The 23,470-nt window shown below is 44.4% G+C and overlaps 1 protein-coding gene across 1 annotated transcript; it reads left to right on the forward strand.

Moving 5' to 3' along the window:
* The first annotated feature begins 3,375 nt into the window (after positions 1-3,375).
* Positions 3,376-23,059, forward strand: st3gal8 (ST3 beta-galactoside alpha-2,3-sialyltransferase 8). The gene is made up of 7 exons (XM_060836202.1): positions 3,376-3,524; positions 5,127-5,301; positions 8,306-8,493; positions 10,572-10,751; positions 12,411-12,456; positions 14,709-14,828; positions 22,242-23,059. The coding sequence occupies exons 3-7, from the start codon at positions 8,330-8,332 to the stop codon at positions 22,425-22,427; spliced, it is 696 nt and encodes a 231-aa protein (XP_060692185.1). The 5' UTR covers positions 3,376-3,524; positions 5,127-5,301; positions 8,306-8,329; the 3' UTR covers positions 22,428-23,059.
* The last annotated feature ends 411 nt before the right edge of the window (positions 23,060-23,470 follow it).

The raw sequence follows: 23,470 nt of genomic DNA on the forward strand, positions 1-23,470 counted from the left end.
GGGCTGGGCTGGTCTGGACTGGGCTGGGCTGGGCTGGACTGGGCTGGGTTGGGCTGGTCTGGTCTGGTCTGGACTGGGTTGGGCTAGTCTGGTCTGGGCTGGGTTGGGCTGGTCTGGTCTGGGCTGGTCTGGTCTGGTCTGGGCTGGTCTGGACTGGTCTGAAGCAGATCCCCAGTTCTCAGCCTCATCATCTTGGGGCCTCTGTTGTCACAACAGACTGACCACTCCATCCCCCATCCCCCATCTGACAGTGACCCCCTCCCAGCCCCTTAAACTGCTCTGGGGTGAATGTGTAATTACCAGCTTTAATGAAGTGCTGCCAATATATGAACTACTACTTAACGAACATGTGATCCCACAGTTATTTTACCCTCCATCGACGTGGAGCTGTGTGCCATTGTCTGTGCTGACCATGTCACTGCTGGAACTCCAGGGAAGGAAAGTTTGAAAATAAAGTTCCAAAGCACAGAAATTATTAAACTAGTATTTACAAGAATGGTTCTAGGAATGGGGAAATTCGACAATGCGGATTGATTGTTGGGGAGAAGGCTGACAGGGAATTTGATAGAGATTGTCAAAATCATGAGTGGATTGGGCTGCCAGAGGAAGTGGTGGGGGCTGGTACAATGACAACATTTAAAAGGCATCTGGATGGGGACATGAATAGGAGGGATTTAGAGGGATCTGGGCAAGTGCTGGCAAATGGGACTGGATGAGGTTACAAAGGATATCTGGTTGACGTGGAGGAGTTACTGTGCTGTATGACTCTATAACTGGACTGGATAGTTCGGGAGAAACTGTTCCCACTTGTAAAAGGAACAAGGATGAGAGGACACAAGATGCAAAATGAGGAAAAAGACCACTTGCATTTAGCGAGTAGTTAGTGTCTGGGATATACCGCCTGGAAATGTCGTGGAGGCAGATTCAATGGAGACATTCAACAGGCTATTCGATGGTTATTTAGATTAGATTCCCTACAGTGTGGAAACAGGCCCTTCGGCCCAACAAGTCCACACCAACCCTCCGAAGAACAACCCACCCAGACCCATTCCCCTACACCTAACACTACGGGCAATTTAGCATGGCCAATTCACCTGACCCTGCACATCTTTGGACTGTGGGAGGAAACTGGAGCACCCGGAGGAAACCCACGCAGACATGGGGAGAACGTGCAAACTCCACACAGGCAGTCGCCTGAGGCGGGAATTGAACCTGGGTCTCTGGCGCTGTGAGGCAGCAGTGCTAACCACTGTGCCACCGTGCCACCCATTTGGAGAGTAATAGTTTGCAAAGTTATATGAGAAAGGCAGGAATTGGCACTGAGTAATGATGCTGGTTTGAAGTGCCATTTTAGGTTCAATGGGCCAAATGGCCTCCTGTGTTGTAACAATTCTGTATTCAATTTCCCAATATAGAGGCACCAGAGAAGGTAGAGAAAAGATGAAGAAAACTAACACCATGATAAATAGCAGCAATATAGAGAAGCAGAAGACTAGGATTTATCTTCAGAGAGGGCAGGATTGAGGAGTACCTTCATTCAGATTGAGGAAGGGACCAAGTCGAGAGGATGCTTCCTTTTGTGGGTGAGACCAGAACAAGGGCTATATAAAAATAAGACAGACAGCGGCAAATCCAGCTGGGAATTCGGGAGGAAGCTATTCCCCAGGGAGTGGGGAGAATGTGGAACTCATTCCTGTAGGCTTGTGTAGTGTTGATAATTTAAAGTAAACTGGATAAACCTGAGGAGGAGAGACTATAATTCCATAAGCTACAGGAACAGAATTAGGCCATTCGGCCCATTCAGTCTGCTCTGCCATTCGATTGTGGCGGATACGTTTCCTAACCCCATTCTCCTGCATGTTCCCCATGACCTTTGATCCCCGTACCAATTAAGAAACTATCTATATCAGTTTTAAATACCCTCAATGCAACTGAAAGCAACCTTCCATCCTCCCCACCCTTTCGTTTAAAGCCCTATTCACAGCCCTATTTATTTGATTTGCCAGGACTCTGATTCAGATGGAGCCCATCCTATCAGAACAGGTCCCTCCTTCCCCAGTACTTCAAACCCATTTCTCCCACACCAATCTTTGAGCCACACATTTACCTCTTTAATCTTGTTGACCCTGCGCCAATTTGTTTGTGGTGCAGGTAGTAACCCAGCAACAATTACCTTTCTGGTTCGGCTTTTTAATTTAGTCTGAGCTGCTCATATTCCCTCAGCAGAATCTTTTTCCTCTTCCTGCCAATATCATTGGTACCTACATGGTCCACAACAGGATCTTCCCCCTCCCACTCCAAGATCCTCTGCTGCCCAGATCAGATATCCTGAACCCGGGCACTAAGAAGGCAGCACAGCATTTGGGACTCTCGATCCTGGCCACAGAGAACAGTGCCTATTCCCCTGACTATACTCTCCCTGACCACAAAATCATTTCTCTTTTCTCCCACCTCTTGAATGACTCCCTGTATGATGTTGCTACGGTCAGTTTGTTCATCCTCCCGACAGTCCCTACTCTCACCCACACGGGGCAAGAATCTCAAACCTCAAGCTCAGACAAGCTCAAGAGCTGAGGCTCCTTCAGCATTCCCTCCTGGATCCCTCTACCTGCTTGGCTGGTAGTCGCAGCCTCCTGTCCCTGATCACTGACTGGATTTGAGGTAGTTAATGTAAGAGATGTAACTGCCTCCTGAAACACAGCGTCCAAGTAACTCTTCCCCCTCCCTGATGTGCGGCAGAGTTCGATGCTTAGACTGCAGCTCATGCACTTGGAGCCAGAGTTCCTCAGGCACTCAGCACTTCTTCCAGATGGGGTCACTCTGAACTCCAATGGGGTTCACCATCTCTCACATCATGCAGGGTACGACACGTGGCCTGATCTGGCCTCCCTGTTTTAATTACTTAGTTCTTAATTTGATTTTTAAAAATTTCATAGTGGCCTTTTAGTTTGTTGCCTGTAAATATTTCCTCTATTTACTTTCACCTGAAAGTAACCTATCATCAATTGTCAAGTTAGCAGCTGTCCCCAACCAATGGGCTCCTGATTTTCTTGTGATGTCAGTGCTAGGCCCCAAACCTGGGCTTCGGTCTCTCTCGGGCTGTGTCTCACTCTGGATGTGATCGCTCCTTCCTGACCATGCTGTGCTTGCACAGAGAAGAATCTGCTGATGGACAGAGATGATGTGCAGTGGGAGGAGGCTCATGTAGGATACAGACAGCAGTATGTAGAAAATGGGCTGAATGGCCTGTTTCTGTGCTGGGAATTCTACACAGGTTTTTGTGAATCAAGGAATGTGTGCGCGCACCCTGTTCCTCAGCAGTGAACCCACTGAGTTAGCTTTGAGCAGGAAGGAAGTGAGACTGTTTACTGGTTACGTTCCAATGGCTTTGGTCTTATATCTTCCGGCAACAATCTCCAATCATCTGCTAACTGGTTTTTGCTGAAGCTTTTCTGCTATTCTCTGCCTCCGAAACCGTTTCGCCACAGTCTCAAGCTGGGTATTGAGGGGAGCAGCTCTCAGAGGTAGGAGGACACACGACTGCCTGTGGTTCCCCCTCTCTGAATCTGACTGGGAGAGTTTCTCAGGAGCTGCCTATCACTGAGTAAAGTATCATTGATGAAAATGTGTTGCTGGTTAAAGCACAGCAGGTTAGGCAGCATCCAAGGAACAGGAAATTCGACGTTTCGGGCATAATCCCTTCATCCTGATGCTTTAACCAGCAACACATTTTCAGCTCTGATCTCCAGCAGCTGCAGACCTCATTTTTTTACCCTAAAGTATCATTGAGCTTGGCTTTGTGTTACTACCAGAAACACAAATGTCCAGCCAGGACATGGGTGTAACCTCTTTTGGCTGACTCTGAAATAGGGAGATCCGGCTGAGTTGTGTTATCACTGACTGTTAATCCAGTGACCCAGGGAGTGTTGTGGAGACCCGGGTTCAAATCCCACCATGGCAGGTGAGATTCAGTAAAAATCTGGAATTAAGAGTCTAATGATGACACTGTCAATTGTTGGTAAAGCCCATCTGGGTCACTAATATCATTTCAGGAAGGAAACTGCCATCCTTACCCAGTCTGGCCTACACGTGACTCCAGACCCACAACGATGTGGTGGACTCTTTACTGCCCTCTGGGATGGGCAATAATCACTGACCAGCAATGTTCTCGTTCTGTGAATGAATGCTAGAAAGTTTCCATTGCTCTTAATCTACAGGAGGGTCAGCAGGAACATTGAGAGTTCATTGTGTAAGAGAAGCTTTTCTACTATAGAGGAATATCTCCTTCGAGAGAGAGAGAGACAGAAGCTGTGCCTAAAAACTGTTTAGACAGTGTGAACTACCTGTCATTTATTGTTTTTGGCCAATAATACTGGTGCCCCGTGGTTCACAGTGAGCTGTAGCAGCCTCTATTAGATAGTGAGGCAGGTTGGAGTAACACAGAAAGTACATTAAATAGCGGCTGAGGTGGAGTTTGATGCACTAAGACTGTTTCTAAGGTTACGAGATGTAATTGTTCTAAATAGGTACATTCTGAGATGATCAGACTTGCTGTTAGCAAAGCTGAGCTAGTATTGTATTGTCCGTGCCTCATTGCCCCAGAGATGATGATGGTGAGCTGCATTCTTGATCCCTGCAGTCCTGGAGGTGCAGCCACACTGCTTTTTGGTAGCACTGGAACCTTAGACCTAGAGGAATAAGTAGACCATTCTGCCCTTCGAGCCTGCTTTACTATTCATTTGAGATCATGGACTATCTGAGTGGTTGATGTTGAAACTTTAGTGAAATATTTCTCAGGCAGGAAGGAGAGTGACATAGAGGTGGTGTTTCCTTATTGTGAGCTAAATCATCACTTTGTAAATGATCAAATTTGACTAAACTACTGTCTTATATGTTAAACATTTTCAGTTCAGAATGGTGTTGAAGGATGATAAAGACCATCGAAGGTCATGGTTCCCTCGGTATTGAACTGGATTTTAACATTGTCCACGCCTTCCAGACAAGCAGGAGCGGAAAGATTCTCAGCTGAGCTGCAACATGGCCTATAATTCAAGGAAGTTTTGCAAAAAGATAAAAGTTTTCCTTGTCATCTGTTGTTTTGTACTTCTGTTATACTTTATCTACAGTCACAGTCTGGTGAAGGAAGGAGCTGTGTGTGTAAACAAAGCCTGTAGCTGTGAGACCTGTATTTCAGACCGTGGTATTTCCCATTGGTTTGATGTGCGGTTTAATTCAAGTATTCAGCCACAATTGACCAGCAGCAATGAAAAGATCCCTCACGACATCCTCCTGTGGTGGTTGGTAAGTCAATCCAGAATTGTTTTTAAACACGGAATTTTTAAACATGGAATTTTGTGGCCAATCCCTAACAATCCCTGAAAGTGTTGGTGTGGCACGATGCACTGTGCTCTGTGAAGCTGCTCCTAAGGTAGTTCCAGGATTCTGACCCAGGGACAGTGAAGGGACAGTTGGATATTTCCAAGTCAGGATGGTGAGTGGATCGGAGGGGATCGTGCAGGGAGTGGTGCTCCCATTATTCTTGTCCTTTGGGTTTCATGGGCACCATTAGCATTTATCCTTTTTCCCATCTGTTACTGTCAGAAGGAGGGGGGGGGGGTAAAGCTGAGAGCTCAGTGAAGCAATTATTGTGTTTTATTGTTTTGTTTTATGTTAATTATTGTGTTTTATTTTCAAATGAGGGACATTAAAACAGGGAACGAAGTGTGTTCCCTTTTCTTGTGGTGCAGTGGTACTGCCCCTTCCTCTTTACCAGGAGGCCTGGGTGCAAGTCCCACCTACCTCAGAGGTGTGTGGTACCTTCTCTGAACAGGTTGGTTATAAAATAGAATAAAATGGCACAGTGGCTCAGTGGTTAGTACTGCTGCCTCACAGCACCAGGGTCCCAGGGTTCGATTCCAGCATCAGGCGACTGTGTGGAGTTTGCGCATTCTCCCTGTGTCTGCGTGGGTTTCCTCCGAGTGCTCCGGTTTCCTCCCACAGACTAAAAGATGTGCAGGTCAGGTGAATTGGCCATGCTAAATTGCCCATAGTGTAAGGTGCATTCGTCAGAGGGAAATTAGTCTGGGTGGGTTACTCTCAGAGGGTCAGTGTGGACTTGTTGGGCTGAAGGGCCTGTTTCCACACTGTAGGGAATCTAATCTAAAACAAGTATGTTCCTTTTGCGGAGACTCCAGACCAAGTTCCTATTTCTGGGTCATGTGCGCAGACACAACCCCTCCAACCTGACTTTTCAGAAGAAGCTGCTGATACTTTCTGGGTGGGAATGGGGGTGTGGGAGGGTTCATGGAGCTGATCTAGGGGTCAGATCGGGTGACACAGGAAGAGCTGTCAGTTACTGAGGAGGTCTGGGTGAAAAGTGAAACGACCTTCCACCATAAGTAAAAATCCAAACGAAAGAACAAAATATTCCTCCAGCCCTCACTCTCCCTCAATCCACTCACTCCCCTGACCCCTATCGCCAGTTTAATGTGCCCCTCACAACATCTACATGCCAACTCATTGGTGTATCCCTCAAGTACCCAACCATAGGAAAGGAACAAAGCTCTATTATTTAAAGTTCTTTGTCACTCATGATATTTTATTGACCAAAGCACTCACATTGATTAAAATAAACACATATTTTGACAGGTCTTGATTACTTTCACGGTGCCTAAAATGTCTTGACAGTTCTTGACGTATCAGTGCGTCTTGACAGGTGCTGCTGATACAAGCTTGATTCAGATTCTTATCCTAACCCCTGGCCAATGAGCTCCCGGCGATCAGGCTCCAATGTTGCTGCCCACAAATTTCTGTCGTCACCAGTCATGGAAGTTTTCATTGCTCTAACCCCAGCCACTTCCTGATCCAGACAGAAGGCGTATGACCTGTGTGGCTTTCTTGTTGTCGGTGTTTTAATGTTCTCGGGCACAGAGTGACACTCTTCTCAGAAGGATTCTCCAACCCAAATGCTGAATTTTTGGATAAAGTACTGATTGATGGGAAATGGGGGAGGGTTCTGTCTGTATCAGATTGCAATGTCTCAGAGTGTCAATGGTCCCATTTTAAATATAAAGCTGGTGAAGGCAAGGCCTCTGACAATTTCCTCACCATCTCCTGGAGACATGTGCTAGTGCAATGTTCCTCAAATTTATCACAGCATCATAGAATGTTACTGCACAGCAAGAGGCCATTCAGCCCATCATGGTTGTCCTAGTCCCGAAAGAGCTACCCAGCTAGTCCCACTCTCCAGCCCCACCTCCACAACCCTCTGACTTCATCACTTCCAAATATACTTCCAGCTCCTTTTGAAATTTCTTGTAGAATCCTCCTCTCCCACTCTCCCAGGAGCATATTCCAAATCCTCACAACTCTCTGAGTAAAGACATTTCTCCTCATCGTACCCCTAGCCTCTCTTGCTGACAATCTTGAAGTTGTGACCCAATTATCACCCCGGTTTTGGCAGCTCCATGGTGAGTGTAGGCAGTGGTTAGACTCGTGCTGTGTTAGTCTCTGAGCATGGAATCCTCAGTAACATTAGCTAACAGTGTGGGGGGAGCAATCTCTGGGAGTGGACAAGTGGATGGTTTGTTGCAGGGGATGAGTTGGAGGCAACTGGGAGAAAGGAAAATGGAGTGGATTAAGGTGGGTGCTTTGGTTTGTTATGAAAGCACCACATTCAGTGGCAGGAATTCTTAACGTCAGTTCCTCAGGTACAGGGGGCCTAACCACTTGATCATATTCAGACAATTCTCTTTGATATTATCGGGGTTAACTGGATTTGGAATCGGATTTAATTCTGAGAAACCTTTTGTTGTTATTCAGCTTTTTGTAAATTTCATAATTTGTATCATTTGAAAAACTGCTATTTCTGACTCTTGTTATTGGGCCGGTCTCAGCCAATCAGCTGCTGAACCCTCAGATATTCTCTTGTTGCCTCCAGCTCAAACCTCTCCCGGTCATCTCCTCCAGATCCTCTTCTGTAACCTGCCACCAACCTGCATTCCAGCTCTCCCTGTGCTCATTGGCCTCTGTCAGCTTACAATCCCACGTTACACTGACCTGACTCTAAACCATCCCCAATTCCACGTCAGCTCCATTCCCTTTGACCCTGATCCTCCCCAGATCCACAATCTGACCCATGGTGACCCCTGATCCCAGCACTGACCTGCCCTAACTCTGGTCCCAAATTTTGACCTGCTCTGACCTTGATTCTAACCTTTGACCTGCTCTGACCCTGATTCTAACCTTTGACCTGCTCTGATCCTGATGTTTTTCTAACAGCTGCAGTTGCTGTTTCTCTCCTCAGGGATTACAGTCTCGGCGCCCGAAGATGAGGATGATGTACAGCAGACTTTTTGAGACTATGCCGAAGTTTAATTCTGTAGAGAATAGCCGTTCCTGTCATTGCCGGAGATGTGCCATTGTTGGAAATTCTGGGAACCTCAAAGGATCAAGCTATGGGCAGCTGATTGACTCTCAGGACTATGTAATAAGGCGAGTTTTAAATTCTATCAGCAGCACTTTTAACTCACTTTGTACAACAATACAGTGAGAGTGGCATTCCAAAAATTCCTAGCTCCATCACAAGAAAGGCACTTTCCTGATGTTTCCATTTTCCAGTGATTTTCAACATCTATGCCCTGGGTTAGCCTGAAGGCCAGCTCAAACCTGGTAAAAACCCAGCATTGTTCTGAAATACTGAAGGGCAGGGAATATCCTGTCCTACAACAGACTCCCCGGAATCTCCCAGTAGGCCAGAATGGTGGTGGAAAGTGGAAGAGATGTTTTTGTTTAATTTTAAATTATTGTGGCTCATCTCTTCCTGCCCCTGATAAATCCTCTGTCCTGGATTTGGCCAATTGAGCAGAAGTTAATTGAATCTGCTTTGTCACATGTGCTGGGTGTAACCTGGTGAAGGGGAACTGCTGAGCTCATTCCTCAATGAAATACAATGGGGTTATAATTATTTTTTTTTGCCCAGATCATAAGTATTACTAAAATAAAGACACATTTTGTTGAGGCTTTTATCCTGCACTTATCAGGACATTTTGCAAGAATATCTATTCGAGGGGAAAACCAACATTACTACTGCATGAAAGGAGAATGCTGATTGGTTAGCAAGTGGAATCTGATTGTTAGAGGTGTTTGCAAAGAGAATACACTCATTAATACACTCATTGCTATTAGCTGCTGAACTTCAGAAAGGTTGAATCTGATTGGTTAAGACGTTACCCTAAGAAATGAACTAGCGACTAGCAATCTAGTTTGTTGAGTTGATACAGAAGCTGTGTATGTAAATAGGAGCAAGTTACAGCTGATGCTGGAATCTGTACAGAAACCAGTAAATGCTGGAGATCACAGCAGGTCAGGTAGCATCCATGGAGAGTAAGCTAGCGTTTTGAGTCGAGATGACTTCATCAGAGCTGAAGACTCAAGATGTTAACTTGCCCTCTCTCCATGAGGGGTGCCTGACCCGTTGTGATCTTCAGCAGTTTTTGTTCTTTGTGTATGTAATTGTTCTTTCCAGTAGATGACGGCATGCTACACAGTGAACCTGACTGATGAGCCCAAATTGGTTGTTAGTGTTGTTTTTTACAAACTCCGATTACCCTGCGCATATTGTCTGGACAAGGGGAAACATGTTTTCAGCAAGTCTGTGGGCTCCTTTGACAGGCCATGAAATTGTTCATTTACTGAGTGGAATGAAGAATCTTCTGCTGAAGTGAATCACCGATCCATTAGCCACAAATAGTGCAGTGCGGGGTGATTTGAGTACATCATTATGACCTGTTACTGTCATAAAGTAGGTTATGCTCCATGCTGAACGTTATGGAATTTGAGATGTTAATAGGTAGTAATCCCAAGTGCTGGCCAGTCATTATCCGGTGTACCTTAAACATTTTCACAGAATCCTTCAGTGCAGATAGAGGTCATTGAGCCCAGCAAGTCTGGACCAACTCTCTGAAGAGCATCCCATGCCCCACCTTGTGACCCAGTGTGGGGCTTTTCCCATGGCTAACCCACTTAGTATGCACAACCCTGGACAAAGTAGGACAATATACCATGAATAATCCACCTAACGTACATATCTTTGGTACGGTGGGAGGAAACCTGAGCAAACCCACGCAGACACAGGGAGAATGTGCAACCTCCACACAGACAGTCACCCGAGGCTGGAATTGAACCTGGGACCCTGGTACTGTGAGGCAGCAGTACTAACCACTGAGACACTGTGCCATTCCTTAAATTTTACTTAAATTCTTCACCCTGCGATGACGAGTCTGTGGAATTTTCTGCCACAGAAAGGGATTGAGGTCAAAATATTGAATGCTTCCAAGAAAGAATCAGCTATCATTCTCAGGGCTTAAGAGATCAAAATGTATTGGGAGAAAGTGGGAACAGGGGACAGAGTTGGATAATCAGCTGTGATGATATTAAATGGGGGAACAGACTCAAAGGGCTGAATGGTCAACTTCTGCACGATTTTCTGCGTTTCTGTGTTTTGACAAAGGACCGCTTTTGAATCTATGTGAATTAGTCCACGGCAGTAACATTTTGGTTTTTCTACTTAGAATGAACAGGGCAGTGACCAAGGGATATGAGTTGGATGTGGGCAAGAAAACCACCCACCACTTCATGTACCCAGAGAGTGCAAAGGACCTGGGAGCCAATGTTCATCTGGTACTGGTCCCATTTAAACCTCTGGACCTGCTGTGGGTAGAGAATGTCCTGCTGAACAGAAACTTCTTTCTGTAAGTAAAACACAACCTGAGAAGAACCTAATCCACGATTGTGAAAGGATTCCTCAGTTAATTACTGCTGTTTGTGGGTGGGACTTGTCATCTCCATCTTCATTTAGACGCAGATGAATGTCATGGCTTTAAGTTTAAAAACAGATGAAGATAATGGAATGAAATGGCATCGATGGTAGAGTGGTTATGTCATGTAGCTGAAGCTGATACCTGGGGAAATATTCATATCACGCCATACAGCTGGGAATTTAAACTTAGTTAACCAGAGAAAATGTAGAATTAAAAAAGACGAAACTCTGAGTGACCATTGAATTGCTGGTTTGTATAAAAGGTTTAGGGAGAGAGGGGAAAGATACAAAAGATACCTAAGGGGCAACTTTTTCACACAGAGGGTGGTATGTGTATGGAATGAACTGCCAGAAGAAGTGGTGGAGGCTGGTACAATTGCAACATTTAAGAGGCATTTGGATGGGTATATGAATAGGAAGGGTTTGGAGGGATACGGGCCGGGTGCTGGCAGGTGGGACTAGATTGGGTTGGGATATCTGGTCAGTATGGACGGGTTGGACCGAAGGGTCTGTTTCCATGCTGTACATCCCTATGACTCTGTCTGTCTGATTGTATCTGATAGCTGGTCACTGTCTCCTGGATAAACCAGTGTTTCCACAATCAACACAGACCCTCAGCACTCTGTGGCTTTCTGCATGATATCCAACATCCCATCCCAACTCGGCTTCTGAGCCCCCCACTGCGGTGCCAGCTCATGTCAGTGGCTGAATTCTTGGTTTTGAGTCAATCCATTCAAATCCCACTCTGGGACCCGAACACAAAATTCTTAGGCTGACCCTCCAATGCACAATAGAGAGAATACTGCTGCAACATGAGGAGTTGCTTTCAGATAAGATCTTGACACAACCACCCCCAACACCAAACCGCCTTTTGAAGGGGAGGTGTGCGGTTACCAGTTATTCTGGCCAATCCACCAACAACACCAAATAGGCAAATCATCTGGGAACTAGCAGGTTGGTGTATGGGATCCGGCAGTGCTCAGATTGGTCACCAAGTTTCTGACATTTAAATGGACTCCATTGTCTGAGAAATGTTTTGAGACATTCTGAGGCTATGAAAGGTGCTATATAAATACAAGTTTTCCTTGCAGTCTTCAGGTGATGCTGCACACAATCTTTGCTCTCTCTTTAAGTTCCACCTCCCTCCTTCTGTCAACACATTTGAGAATCAGAGAATGATTCACCACTATAGGAGCCTTCCCACTCCATAAATAAATCAATAAATCCACCATCCCTGTCCCTCTCCCATAGCCAAGTACATTTCATTTACCCTTTGCGACTTTATCCAGTTATCTTTAGGTCTGTTTCCAAAGGCATTTCACATCCAAATGACTGAGGTTGATGACAGGAGCATCTTTGATGTAGACTTCACAGTTCTGAATGGTCCAATCGACCCCCAGTTGGTCTGAAGCCACGCTTCCTGGTTTTGCTCCTGCTGTGTTTTCTGGGGTTTTTTTTCTGGGGTTTTTTCTCTAGGTATTTCCTAGGTGTAGGTCCCTCTCGGATGTCCTCTTGCCTGCCTGTTGCTGTCTGACCACATTCCTCTGTTACACAGACAGGAAACCTCTCTCTTGTGTTTCTCCCTTTCCAGGATGTTCAGGAAACTGAAAGGTCCCATTACTGCTGATCGCGACAAGGTGAGATGTTATTGTAGTAGAGACATACACCATTGTTGTGGTTCTGCTCGCCGAGCTGGAAGTTTTTGCTGCAAACGTTTCGTTCCCTGGCTAGGGAACATCATCAGTGCTGTTGGAGCCTCGTGTGAAGCGCTGCTTTGATGTTTCTTCCGGTATTTATATTGGTTTGTTCTTGCCGCTTCCGGGTGTCAGTTTCAGCTGCAGTGATTTGTATATGGGGTCCAAGTCAATGTGTCTGTTGATGGAGTTTGGGGATGAATGCCATGCTTCTAGGAATTCTCTGGCTGTTCTCTGTCTGGCTTGTCCTATGATAGTGGTGTTTTCCCAGTCAAATTCATGTTGCTGGTTGTCTGAGTGTATGGCTACTAGAGATAGCTCGTCGTGTCGTTTTGTGGCTAGCTGATGTTCATGGATGCGGATTGTTAGCTGTCTTCCTGTTTGTCCTATATAGTGTTTTGTGCAGTCCTTGCATGGTATTAGAACATACAGCCCTACCACAAATCCAACCCAAACTCTGGATCAGATATGTGGATGACACCTTTGTAATCATCAAAAACACAGATATAGAAAAAACACACCGAATCATCAACGCCACACTCACAGGAATCCGATTCACACGAGAAGAGGAAAAGGATAGCCAACTCCCATTCCTAGACGTGTTAGTAGAGAGAACACCCAACGGAGAATTCACCACAAGGGTACACAGGAAACCAACACACACAGACCAAGTCTTAAACTATGAAAGTAACCACCCCAACACACACAAACGAAGCTGCATCAGGACACTATTCAAAAGGGCCACAACACACTGCAGTACACCAGAACTGCGAAAAGAGGAAGAGGAACATCTATACAAGGTATTCGCCAAAAACGGATACCCACGCAACTTTATCACCAGATGCCTAAGAGATAGACCGAGGAACGAGGACATGCCACAACCAAAAGGATTAGCCACTCTTCCATACGTCAGGAGCGTCTCAGAACTGACAGCCAGACTACTGCGACCCTTAGGACTCATAACAGCACACAAGCCAACATCCACGCTCAGACAACAACTCACTAGAACAAAGGACCCAATACCCAGCATGAGCCAAACTAACGTAGTTTACAAAATACCATGCAAGGACTGCACAAAACACTATATAGGACAAACAGGAAGACAGCTAACAATCCGCATCCATGAACATCAGCTAGCCACAAAACGACACGACCAGCTATCTCTAGTAGCCATACACTCAGACAACCAGCAACATGAATTTGACTGGGAAAACACCACTATCATAGGACAAGCCAGACAGAGAACAGCCAGAGAATTCCTAGAAGCATGGCATTCATCCCCAAACTCCATCAACAGACACATTGACCTGGACCCCACATACAAATCACTGCAGCTGAAACTGACACCCGGAAGCGGCAAGAACAAACCAATATAAATACTGGAAGAAACATCAAAGCAGCGCTTCACACGAGGCTCCAACAGCACTGATGATGTTCCCTAGCCAGGGAACGAAACGTTTGCAGCAAAAACTTCCAGCTTGGCGAGCAGAACCACAACAACGGATACCCGAGCTACAAATCTTCAATCAGATTTTAAACATACACCATTTCCACATGATTGAGGTGTATCAGTCTCGGGTGTAGAGGTGTGAGAAAATGTGCATATGCAAGTATACATTTATCAAAATAAATTGTGTGCACGTATGTGTGTGTGTGTAGGAGTATAGCATATGTGTGTGAGTGTGACCACTGTATGTGAGAGTACAGTGTGTGATGTGAGTGTGAACACTGTGTGTGTGAGTACAGTATATGTGTGAGAGTGTGAACACAGTATGTGTGAGTGTGAACACTGTGTGTGTGAGTACAGTATGTGTGTGAGTGTGAACAGTGTGAGAGTACAGTGTGAGATGTGAGTGTGAACACTGAGAGTACATTGTGTGATGTGTGTGTGAACAGTGTGTGTATGTGTGTGTGTGAACACAGTATGTGTGAGTGTGAACACAGTATGTGTGTGTGAACTGTGTGTGTGTGAACACAGTATGTGTGTGTGTGTGTGAACAGTGTGAGAGTATAGTGTGAGATGTGAGTGTGAACACTATGTGTGTGTGAGAGAATACAGTGTGTGATGTGTGTACAGAAACTGACAGTGACCAGGATCATCAGATGTTCAGATTGTTCTCCTGTGAATGTTTTCTCTGCGATCACTCATGTTGTTCAACAGCAGGTAATTATTTCCCACATCACTCTCTCACCAGGTCATCATCTTTCATCCAGTCTTCTTCAAATATGTCCATGACAAATGGACTGAACATTATGGGAAGTACCCATCCACTGGGATGCTGGCTCTTATCTTTGGGCTTCACATCTGTGATCAGGTAAAGGCCGAAAAACCTCAAGTATGATTGATCTGCTCGTGCTGACAGTGGCTGGATTGTTTTGATTAACCTGGTTCAAGCTGAGCAGCAAACTGCCCTGTGAGTGCTTTGCCATTGAAATAAAATCAAAAATGCTGGGAAATACTCAGCACATTGGGCAGCATCTGTGCAGAAAGAAACAGTTAATGTTTCAGGTTCTGAGGAACACAGGTTTGAAGGAGAGTGTTTGAAGAGTAGTGAGTTAACTGACAATAGCTTTCCAAAAGTCTTGCCTATAGGTAGCATGCAACTAATTTTATTTTCCCATTCACTTGGTGATGCACTTCTCCTGGAGGAACTTCACATAGACCTTCTCAAAATGTTATTCATGGGATGTGGGTGTCTCTGCCTGGACTAGCATTTATTGCCCATCCCTAGTTATAGAATAATAGAGTCCTACAGCAGGGATACAGTTGCCCCTTGGGAAGGTGGGGGTGAGCTGCTTTCTTAAACTGCTGCAGTCCATGTGCTGTAGGGAGACCCACAACGCACTTGGGGAGGGGGTTGGGATTCCAGGATTTTGACCCAGTGACAGTGAGGGAACGGCGATAGATTTCCAAGTCAGGATGATGAGTGCCTTGGAGGGGAACTTGCAAGGGTGGTGTTCCCATGTACCTGCTGCCCTTGTCCTTCTAGTTGGAAGTGGTCATGGGTTTGGAAGCTGACTGTTGCAGGGACCTTGGTGAATTACTGCAGGGCAGCTTGTATAATCCATCTTGTACAATGACAGGTACATCTATTTTTTAACAAGTCAGTGATTTTAAGAGCTACTCATTGCTAGCAAAGGGAAAAAAAGTCAGACATTAGCCATGAAACACTTTAGAAAGATCAGGATCAAAAATTCTTTTCTCTCAAGCTGATAGAGATCTTTATAATTGATTGGCTGTTAATGGAATAAAGATAGAGATGTGTTAACTTGTAGGGGAATTCCAAAACTGGAGACCATAAATATAAGATAAAATAAATCAAAGTACGGGGCATAAATATCAGGAAAGGGCTGACAGGAAAGCAAACTGAAGTGTGACTGTGTAGAAATCATTAAAATGTTGCAGGTTCTAACGGAGTGGGAACACAGACAGCTGTACTCTTCAAACAATCCTTAGATTCTGGAACAGTTCCCAAAGATTAAAAAACAACAATGTCACACCTTTATTTAAATAAAAAGGAGACATTAAACAGGGTATTACAGGTTACTTATTGTCACTGGGAGATGTTAGAGTCTGTTATAAATAGCAGAGCATTTTTTTGATAGATATTTTTATTGAAAAAAAAAGAAAATTTTTTATAACATATTATTACAAACTTACAAAATAATACACACAAATACAAACATTAATGTACAATTAAATATTAAATAAATAATAGACAAAACATAGTAAACAAAGAGAAAAGATTAAAAAAAACTCAACTAACTACTAATCTAACCTACAACTAACCAGAACGTATAATAAAATAAAGATAACATAATAATTAAATAATGAGGTACGTGCTCAGAACAAATTAACATCAAGTCATAATAAACTCGTATTTGTACGGGATTCCTCCCCCCGGGGGCCCCGGACCAGCCAGAACCACAACGAGATAAAAGCCCTTGACAAAATGGCTGAAATATCTGTCTCTATGTAGTTCAGAAAGGGCTGCCATATTTTATAAAATAATTCCGTTTTCTGGTGCACCATGTTTGTAAGGAAGTCAAGGGGAATACATATAACCAACCTATTCCAATTCGGAAGTCCTGAAGGGCCCTCAGCTACCCACTTTACTGAGGTATTTCTCCTTGCACAAAAGGAGAGAATTGAAAATAATTTCCTCCCGTGCACATCCAGGGAAGGGCAGCCTCGAAAGGCCCAGGAGAAGAGACACTGGATCCACCCTAATTTCCGCTCCCAAGATTTCTGTCAGAGCATTTGCTACTCTGACCCAGTATTTGCGGATCTTATGACATGTCCATAAGCAGCGTGAGAGAGCGCCCACCTCTGTTTTACATTTAGGACACATTGGAGATGCTCCTGCCCTAAATTTTGCCAATCGTTCTGGTACTATATGAGTCATATGGAGTATCTTTAACTGAATAGCTTGGGTTCTATTAAGGATAGAAATCTTTCTGGCATTTTCCTAGATGTCGTCCCACATTTCTGAAGAGATTTCCAACCCCAACTCCTGATTCCATGTTTTAAACAATCTTTCCATGTCTTCTGAAACTTGGTTATGATGTGAATGATGGAGAGTGCTGACTGAGGGTAAACCCATTAGCACAACACTCTTCGTTCCCTATCTGATTTATAAGAGCAATCTAATAACGCAGTCTTCTTCTGTATGTAATCTCGAATTTGGAAGTACTGATAGAGGTCTTCATTAGGTAGTCCAAATTTCTGGTGTAACTGTTCAGAAGACATCAACTTCCTCATCGAACAGATCCCCTAAACAGGAAATACCCCAGGACCACCAGGATTTAAATGTGGTATCTGTGAGCCCTGGTTGAAAACCGATGCTCTCACTATAGGGTATAAGGGGAGGTTTTTTAGTGAGTTACCCTCATTTTGCTGCATTAACTTCCATGCTTTAATAATATTTAATACAATAGGGTTTTTGCAATGGTCCATAAAGACTTTCATTTTATGTAAAAATAGGAGAGACTTTGCTTGAGAGGCCTCGATGTCCACCCAGATTGATTGTGGGTCACACGAGACCCAATCAGCTATGTAGCTTAATAGAGAACTCAGCTGATACTTTGTAAAGTCTGGAAAATCCAGCCCTTCCCTTGCTTCATCTTCCACCACGGAACACTTCAACCCCACAGCATCAATGTGGACTTCACCAGTTTCCTCATTTACCCTCTCCCCACCTCACCCCAGCTCCAAACTTCCAGCTCAGCACTGCTCTCATGACCTGTTCTACCTTCCTATCTTCCTTTCTACCTATCCACTCCACCCTCCTCACTGACCTATCACCTCCATCCCCACCCTCCCTCACCTATTGTACTCTATGCTACTTTCTCCCCACCCCCACCCCCCTCTCATTTATCTCTCCACCTGCAGCTTCCTGCCTCTATTCCTGATGAAGGGCTTTTGCCTGAAACGTCGGTTTTCCTGCTTCTCGGATGCTGCCTGACCTGCTGTGCTTTTCCAGCACCACTCTGATCTAGAATCTGGTTTCCAGCATCTGCAGTCATTGTTTTTACCTTGTAGAAACTGCAGCTTCCTTAACTTAATAAGGGGCCGTCTATGATTCCAGATGAAAGAACTAAGCCAACCGTATAGTTTGCGCAGTGCTGGCCTCGGGTAGCATCACAGGGAGCATTCTCATTGGGTATAAGAGACAGGGCAAAATATGCATTTAATTAGAGCTATTCTGCCTAACCAAGATATTGGAAGATTCCCCCAATGTTGAAGGTCTTGCCTTATCCTCTCCAATACTCCTGGAGATCCTGGGGAAGTTCCTGTTTAGGGGATCTGTTCGATGAGGAGGTTATGGTGTCTTCTGAACAGTTACACCAGAAATTTGGACTACATAATGGAGACCTCTTTCAGCACAAAATTGACTTTATACAAATGGCCACATATTGGGGTAATAAAAATACCTAAATATTAAAAAACCCTCCAGAGACCACCAAAAGGGAAAATGAGATCTGTTCAATAAGGCCTCCGATTTTGAGAAATTAATTTGTAACCTGAGAATGCACTAAATATATTAATAACTTGGATCAGACGGGGCACAGACATCAAAGGGTTACTAAGAAAAAGGAGAACATCATCTGCATAAAGGGTAATTTTATGTTTACCCGTGCCAACCCTCGGAGTCATTATATTAGAATCGGCCCGTATAGCTTCCGTTAGTGGCTCAATTATTATCGTAAATAACAATGGTAGGAGGACATCCCTGACGGCAGCCCCTACCCACACTGAAGCTATCCGAGCCTAAGCCATTGGTAATCATGGTCGCTTTGGAGTCATTATACAATATTGAGACCCATTTAGTGAATACCTCTCTGACACCAAACTTTTCCAGTGTGTAAAACAGGTATGACCATTCAACCCGGTCAAATACCTTCTCCGCATCAAACCAAACTACTATTCCCGGTATTCTTTCCTGATGACAAACTTAAATCACATTCAAAACCCTTCTAATATTATTAGATGATCTACGGCCCTTGATAAACCCCGTGTAGTCCTCTTTTATGATATATGGCAATACCCTCTCCAACCTCAATGCTAATGTTTTAGAAAGAATTTTAAAATCTACATTTAACAAAGATATTGATCTGTATGATGCGCAATCTTCTGGGGCCTTTCCTTTTTTGAGAACGAGAGAAATATTCCCTTCTGTCAACGAGGGGGGGAGACAGCCCTGACCATATGAGCAATTATACATGTCTATAAGTGGACCAGCTCGTACTCCTGTAAACTCTTTGTAGAATTCAACCTGGAATCCATCTGGGCCAGGTGCTTTACTGCTCTGAAGCTGCCTGATTGTGTCAAGTACCTCCTGGGTTGTCAGGGGAGCATTCAGGACTGACACCTGTTCCGGGGTTAAGTGCAGAAAGGCCAGGCTTTTAAAAAAGGACTCCATCTTCTTAGCTCTGCCTTCACAATCCTGCGATTTATACAAATCAGAGTAAAACTCTCTGAAGATTGTGTTGATCCCTTTATGATCATGAGTTAAAGTATCAGCATGTTCTCTAATGAATGTGATAGCTTGAGGGACCTTTATTTTCCTTGCCTGAAATGCTAGGTATCTACCAGATTATATCTATTCATATAATCTTTGCTTTGCAAATAATATTTCCCTCTTTGCTGTTTGGGTAAGTGCGGTATTCAGCGCTGTCCTAAGGACTGTAATCCTTTGTAATTTAGCAACAGAGGGCCTGTCAATGTACGCTGTCTCAGCTGCTCAGAGCCTCGGGTAGACGCTGTTGTTCTCCCTTTTGTTGTTTCTGAGTCGCTGAATATGAAATGATCAGACCTCGCGCATCAGCCTTAATGGTCTCCCACATCACCGACTGGTTACTGGCCGTACCTGAGTTAATTTCCAAAATGGTTTTGAAATCTTGAGAAAAATATTTTACGAATTTACTATCCTTCATTAAAAAAGAATCCATACGCCAATGTCGGGGGGGTCGTTTCATTGTTCCTAGTCTTGGTTTCCATTTACATTGCAGCATGATCAGAAATTATTACATTACCTATTTTGCAGGATAGTATGGAATTCAGAAAGGTAGAGGGAGCAAAAAACATATCAAATCAAATGTGACACTTATGTGGATTAGAATAACAAGAAAGATCTCTGCCTTGCGGGTGAAGGCACCTCCACACATCTACTAATCTTAGCTCCTTATTCAAATCCGCCAATTGTCTGGATCTAGGAGATATACTCACAGTACTCTCGGGTACTCTGTCTACCTCCAGGTCCATAATACAGTTAAAATCTCCTCCTATAATTGTGTAACGAGCCCCAAAAGCCATCAGTTTGGAGAATGCTTCAGTTATAAATTTGAAAGGGTGTGCCGGGGGACAAAACACCATCATTAACCACACAGATTAATACTTACAATCTATTTAAGAGAGTCCAAAATTCTTTGGCCTTCTCCGGCGATCCAAAGTTATAGATGGATCCTTCGTGGCTAAAACGCAGCGTCGCTGGGTAACGCGAGGAATACTGGATGTTTAAGTCTCTGAGACGCTTCTTTGTTTCATCAAACACCCTTCTCTTGAGGACCAAAGCTGGGGAGAAATCCTGGCCAATTCACCTGATCTGCACATTTATTGGATTGAGAGAGGAAACCCACGCAGACACACGGAGAATGTACAAACTCCACACAGTCGCCTGAGGCGGGAATTGAACCTGGGTCTCTGGCGCTGTGAGGCAGCAATGCTAACCACAGTGCCACCATGGTAGGGAGGCAATTGGTGAGGATGACATAAAGAATCTGGAGAGAGATAGAGACAGGTTAAGCAAGTGGGCAAAACTTGGCAGATGGAGGAAATGTAGGTAACTGTGAGGTTATGCACTTTGGCAGCAAGAATACAGGAAGTGAATATTATTAAATGGACAATGACTGCAGAAAGCTATGGAACAGAGGGATTTGGATATTCTTCTTTATAAATTATGAAAAGCTAATAATCGAGTTCATCAGGTAAGGAGGAATGCAAATGGAATATTGGCCTTTATTTCACAGAGATGGAGTATGGAGCTAGAGAGGTTTTACTAGAGCTATACAAGGCACTAGTCAGAGCACAGCTGGAATACTGAGAACAGTTGGGGTCCTTACACTGGAGACAGTCTAAGAGGGTTCACGAGGTTGTTTCTGGGAATGGAGGGAGTGTCTTGAGGAGCTGTTCAGTAGGTTTGGTCTGTATTCATTGCAGTTTAGAAGAATGAAAGGGGAAACCTCATTGAAAACTACATGATTCTTCGAAGATTTGACAGGATAGGTGTGAAAAAGCAGTCTCCCCCATAAGGAGAAACAAAGACCAGATGGTGGAATCTCACAGTAAGGGGTCATACATTTAAAACAGTTGAGGAAGGATTTCCTCTCTCTGATCCTAGTAAATCAATGGAATTCCTTACCACAGAACGAGGGTTTTGGGGAAAAGGCAGGAAAGTGGAGAATAATCAGATCAGCCATGGTCTCATTGAATGGCAGAGAGACTTGAGGGGCTGAATGGAGAGTGTGGTGCTGGAAAAGCACAGCAGGTCAGGCAGCATCTGAGGAGCAGGAAAATCGACGTTTCGGTCATAAGCCCTTCATCAGGAATAATGAGAGGCTTCTGCCCGAAACATCAATTCTCCTGCTCCTCAGATGCTGTTTGACTTGTTGTGCTTTTCCAGCACCACACTAATTTCCAGCATCTGCAGTCCTCACTTATGTAATAGGGGTCAGGCTGGATGGAGCATAAACTCCAGCAGAGACTACTTGGGCTGAATGGCCTGTCATGTTTGTTCTGATAGATCACATTATAAATAAAAACTTTGTTATTTTTGAGATACATTGTGGGATTGGGAATCTCTGGATGAGAGCCAAAGCCATGGTCCCAGTGCAGTAAGTGAAATTGCTTCATGACTGTTAAAGATTTGAAGCAGCGAGATATTTGATTCCTTGAAATGCATTTTGCAAAATGCTTTTTTTTTATATTTGATGCCTTTAGTACGGTCACTCAACCGGAGTCCATTGGTTAATATCTCTTGTTGTTACTCTATGATAAAGGTCACAGTTTGGAGTAAGGAAGTTGTCTCTGATCATCTTTGTTACAGCTGTCGGGACAGAAGGTGCCTGTGACTATGCTGGCCTCTGCTGCTCCCTCTTCAGAGAAATGCCCAAAGTACAAAGGTTGAAAGGATCCTATCGTTATTAACTAACCATATTCTAACCAACAGCTATCGGTATTTGGCTATGGTTGGGACAGGCAAGGCAACTGGCACCACTATTGGGAAAATAATCGGTTAGGTGGAGCATTCCGTGTAACAGGAGTACATAATGCAACCTTCGAGATGAATGTCATCACCCGTTTGGCAGAAATTGGGAAAATCCAACTATACAGGGGCAGACCTGGAACTTCCTGAACTCAGCAAAACGAAACTCGCCAAACTACAGCTATTCATCACAGAGACTGATCCAGTTAGAATACACAGAAACAAACCTGACAGCTGGGAGGAGCTACGATGGATAGAACTACTGGTGTTCTCTTCCACCAGTGTTCTGTAAACCTCAGGCAAAGTATTTTAAGATGAGCTGATGGTTTTCAGAAATCAATTGCATCGACTTAGATTCTGTCCCCAAATAAAAGTTGATCTGTAACATGAATGGCCCAGATCCCTCGTTCTGGATCAGGGAGCCAAAGGCTGGCACGATCCCAAAGCATGGCCTCTGTTGTTTTGAGTTATTTAACCAGAAAGGAGCATCACCGGCTCGATCAACATTTGTTGCCCTTTTTTAATTGCTGTTCAGAAGGTGGGCTGTCTTCTTAAATCACAATGACGTATTTTATTTAAAACACAACAGAGATTTACTCAGCCATTTCAGAGGGCCTGGTTAAGAGCTAACTACATTGCTGTAGGTCTGGAGTCACATGTAGGCCTGGAGTCACATGTAGGCCAGGCCAGGTAAGGATGGTAGAATTTTTTCCCTAAAGGACATTAGTGAATCTCTTGGGTTTTCATGGCAATGGATTGTTTTCATGGTCACTTTTGCTGAATAAACTTTTTATTTAACTGAATTCAAATTGTGTAATCAATGTGGTGGAAACAACTTTGGACTCCTCAGAGTAACTTAACTGTAATGACACAGTTCATCATGAATTCAACCTTGTCTTAGTCCTCATGACCTGGACAAACCTGCTCATTTCCAGTCTGTTGCAGCCACGGCCAGCCCAGTCCAGTTTGCTGGCCGTCGGTGACACGAGTGTTGTCCATCCAGTTCCCTTCAAGGTCACAGTGCACCATCGTGGTGACAAAGTTCAAGTCCGACAAAAGTCACTTTTCTTGTGTTGTCCAAATTGCACTTAATCCAGAAAGACCAGTAAGGTCTGATCCAAGTCAGCTTGACCCATACAGGCTCCGGTTTCGACTGGAGGGCCCAAGACTGAAGGTTGTAGATTCAAAGTGGT

This window comes from Hemiscyllium ocellatum, chromosome 15 (genome assembly GCF_020745735.1).
Source record: "Hemiscyllium ocellatum isolate sHemOce1 chromosome 15, sHemOce1.pat.X.cur, whole genome shotgun sequence".
NCBI classification, from domain to species: domain Eukaryota; kingdom Metazoa; phylum Chordata; class Chondrichthyes; order Orectolobiformes; family Hemiscylliidae; genus Hemiscyllium; species Hemiscyllium ocellatum.

Coding starts and splice junctions, on each gene's coding strand:
- st3gal8 (XM_060836202.1), top strand. CDS start 8,330: ATGAGGATGATGTACAGCAGACTTTTTGAGACTATGCCGAAGTTTAAT. Junction 10,752..12,410: donor CTGAACAGAAACTTCTTTCT/GTAAGTAAAACA, acceptor CTCCCTTTCCAG/GATGTTCAGGAAACTGAAAG. Junction 14,829..22,241: donor GGCTTCACATCTGTGATCAG/GTAAAGGCCGAA, acceptor TCTAACCAACAG/CTATCGGTATTTGGCTATGG.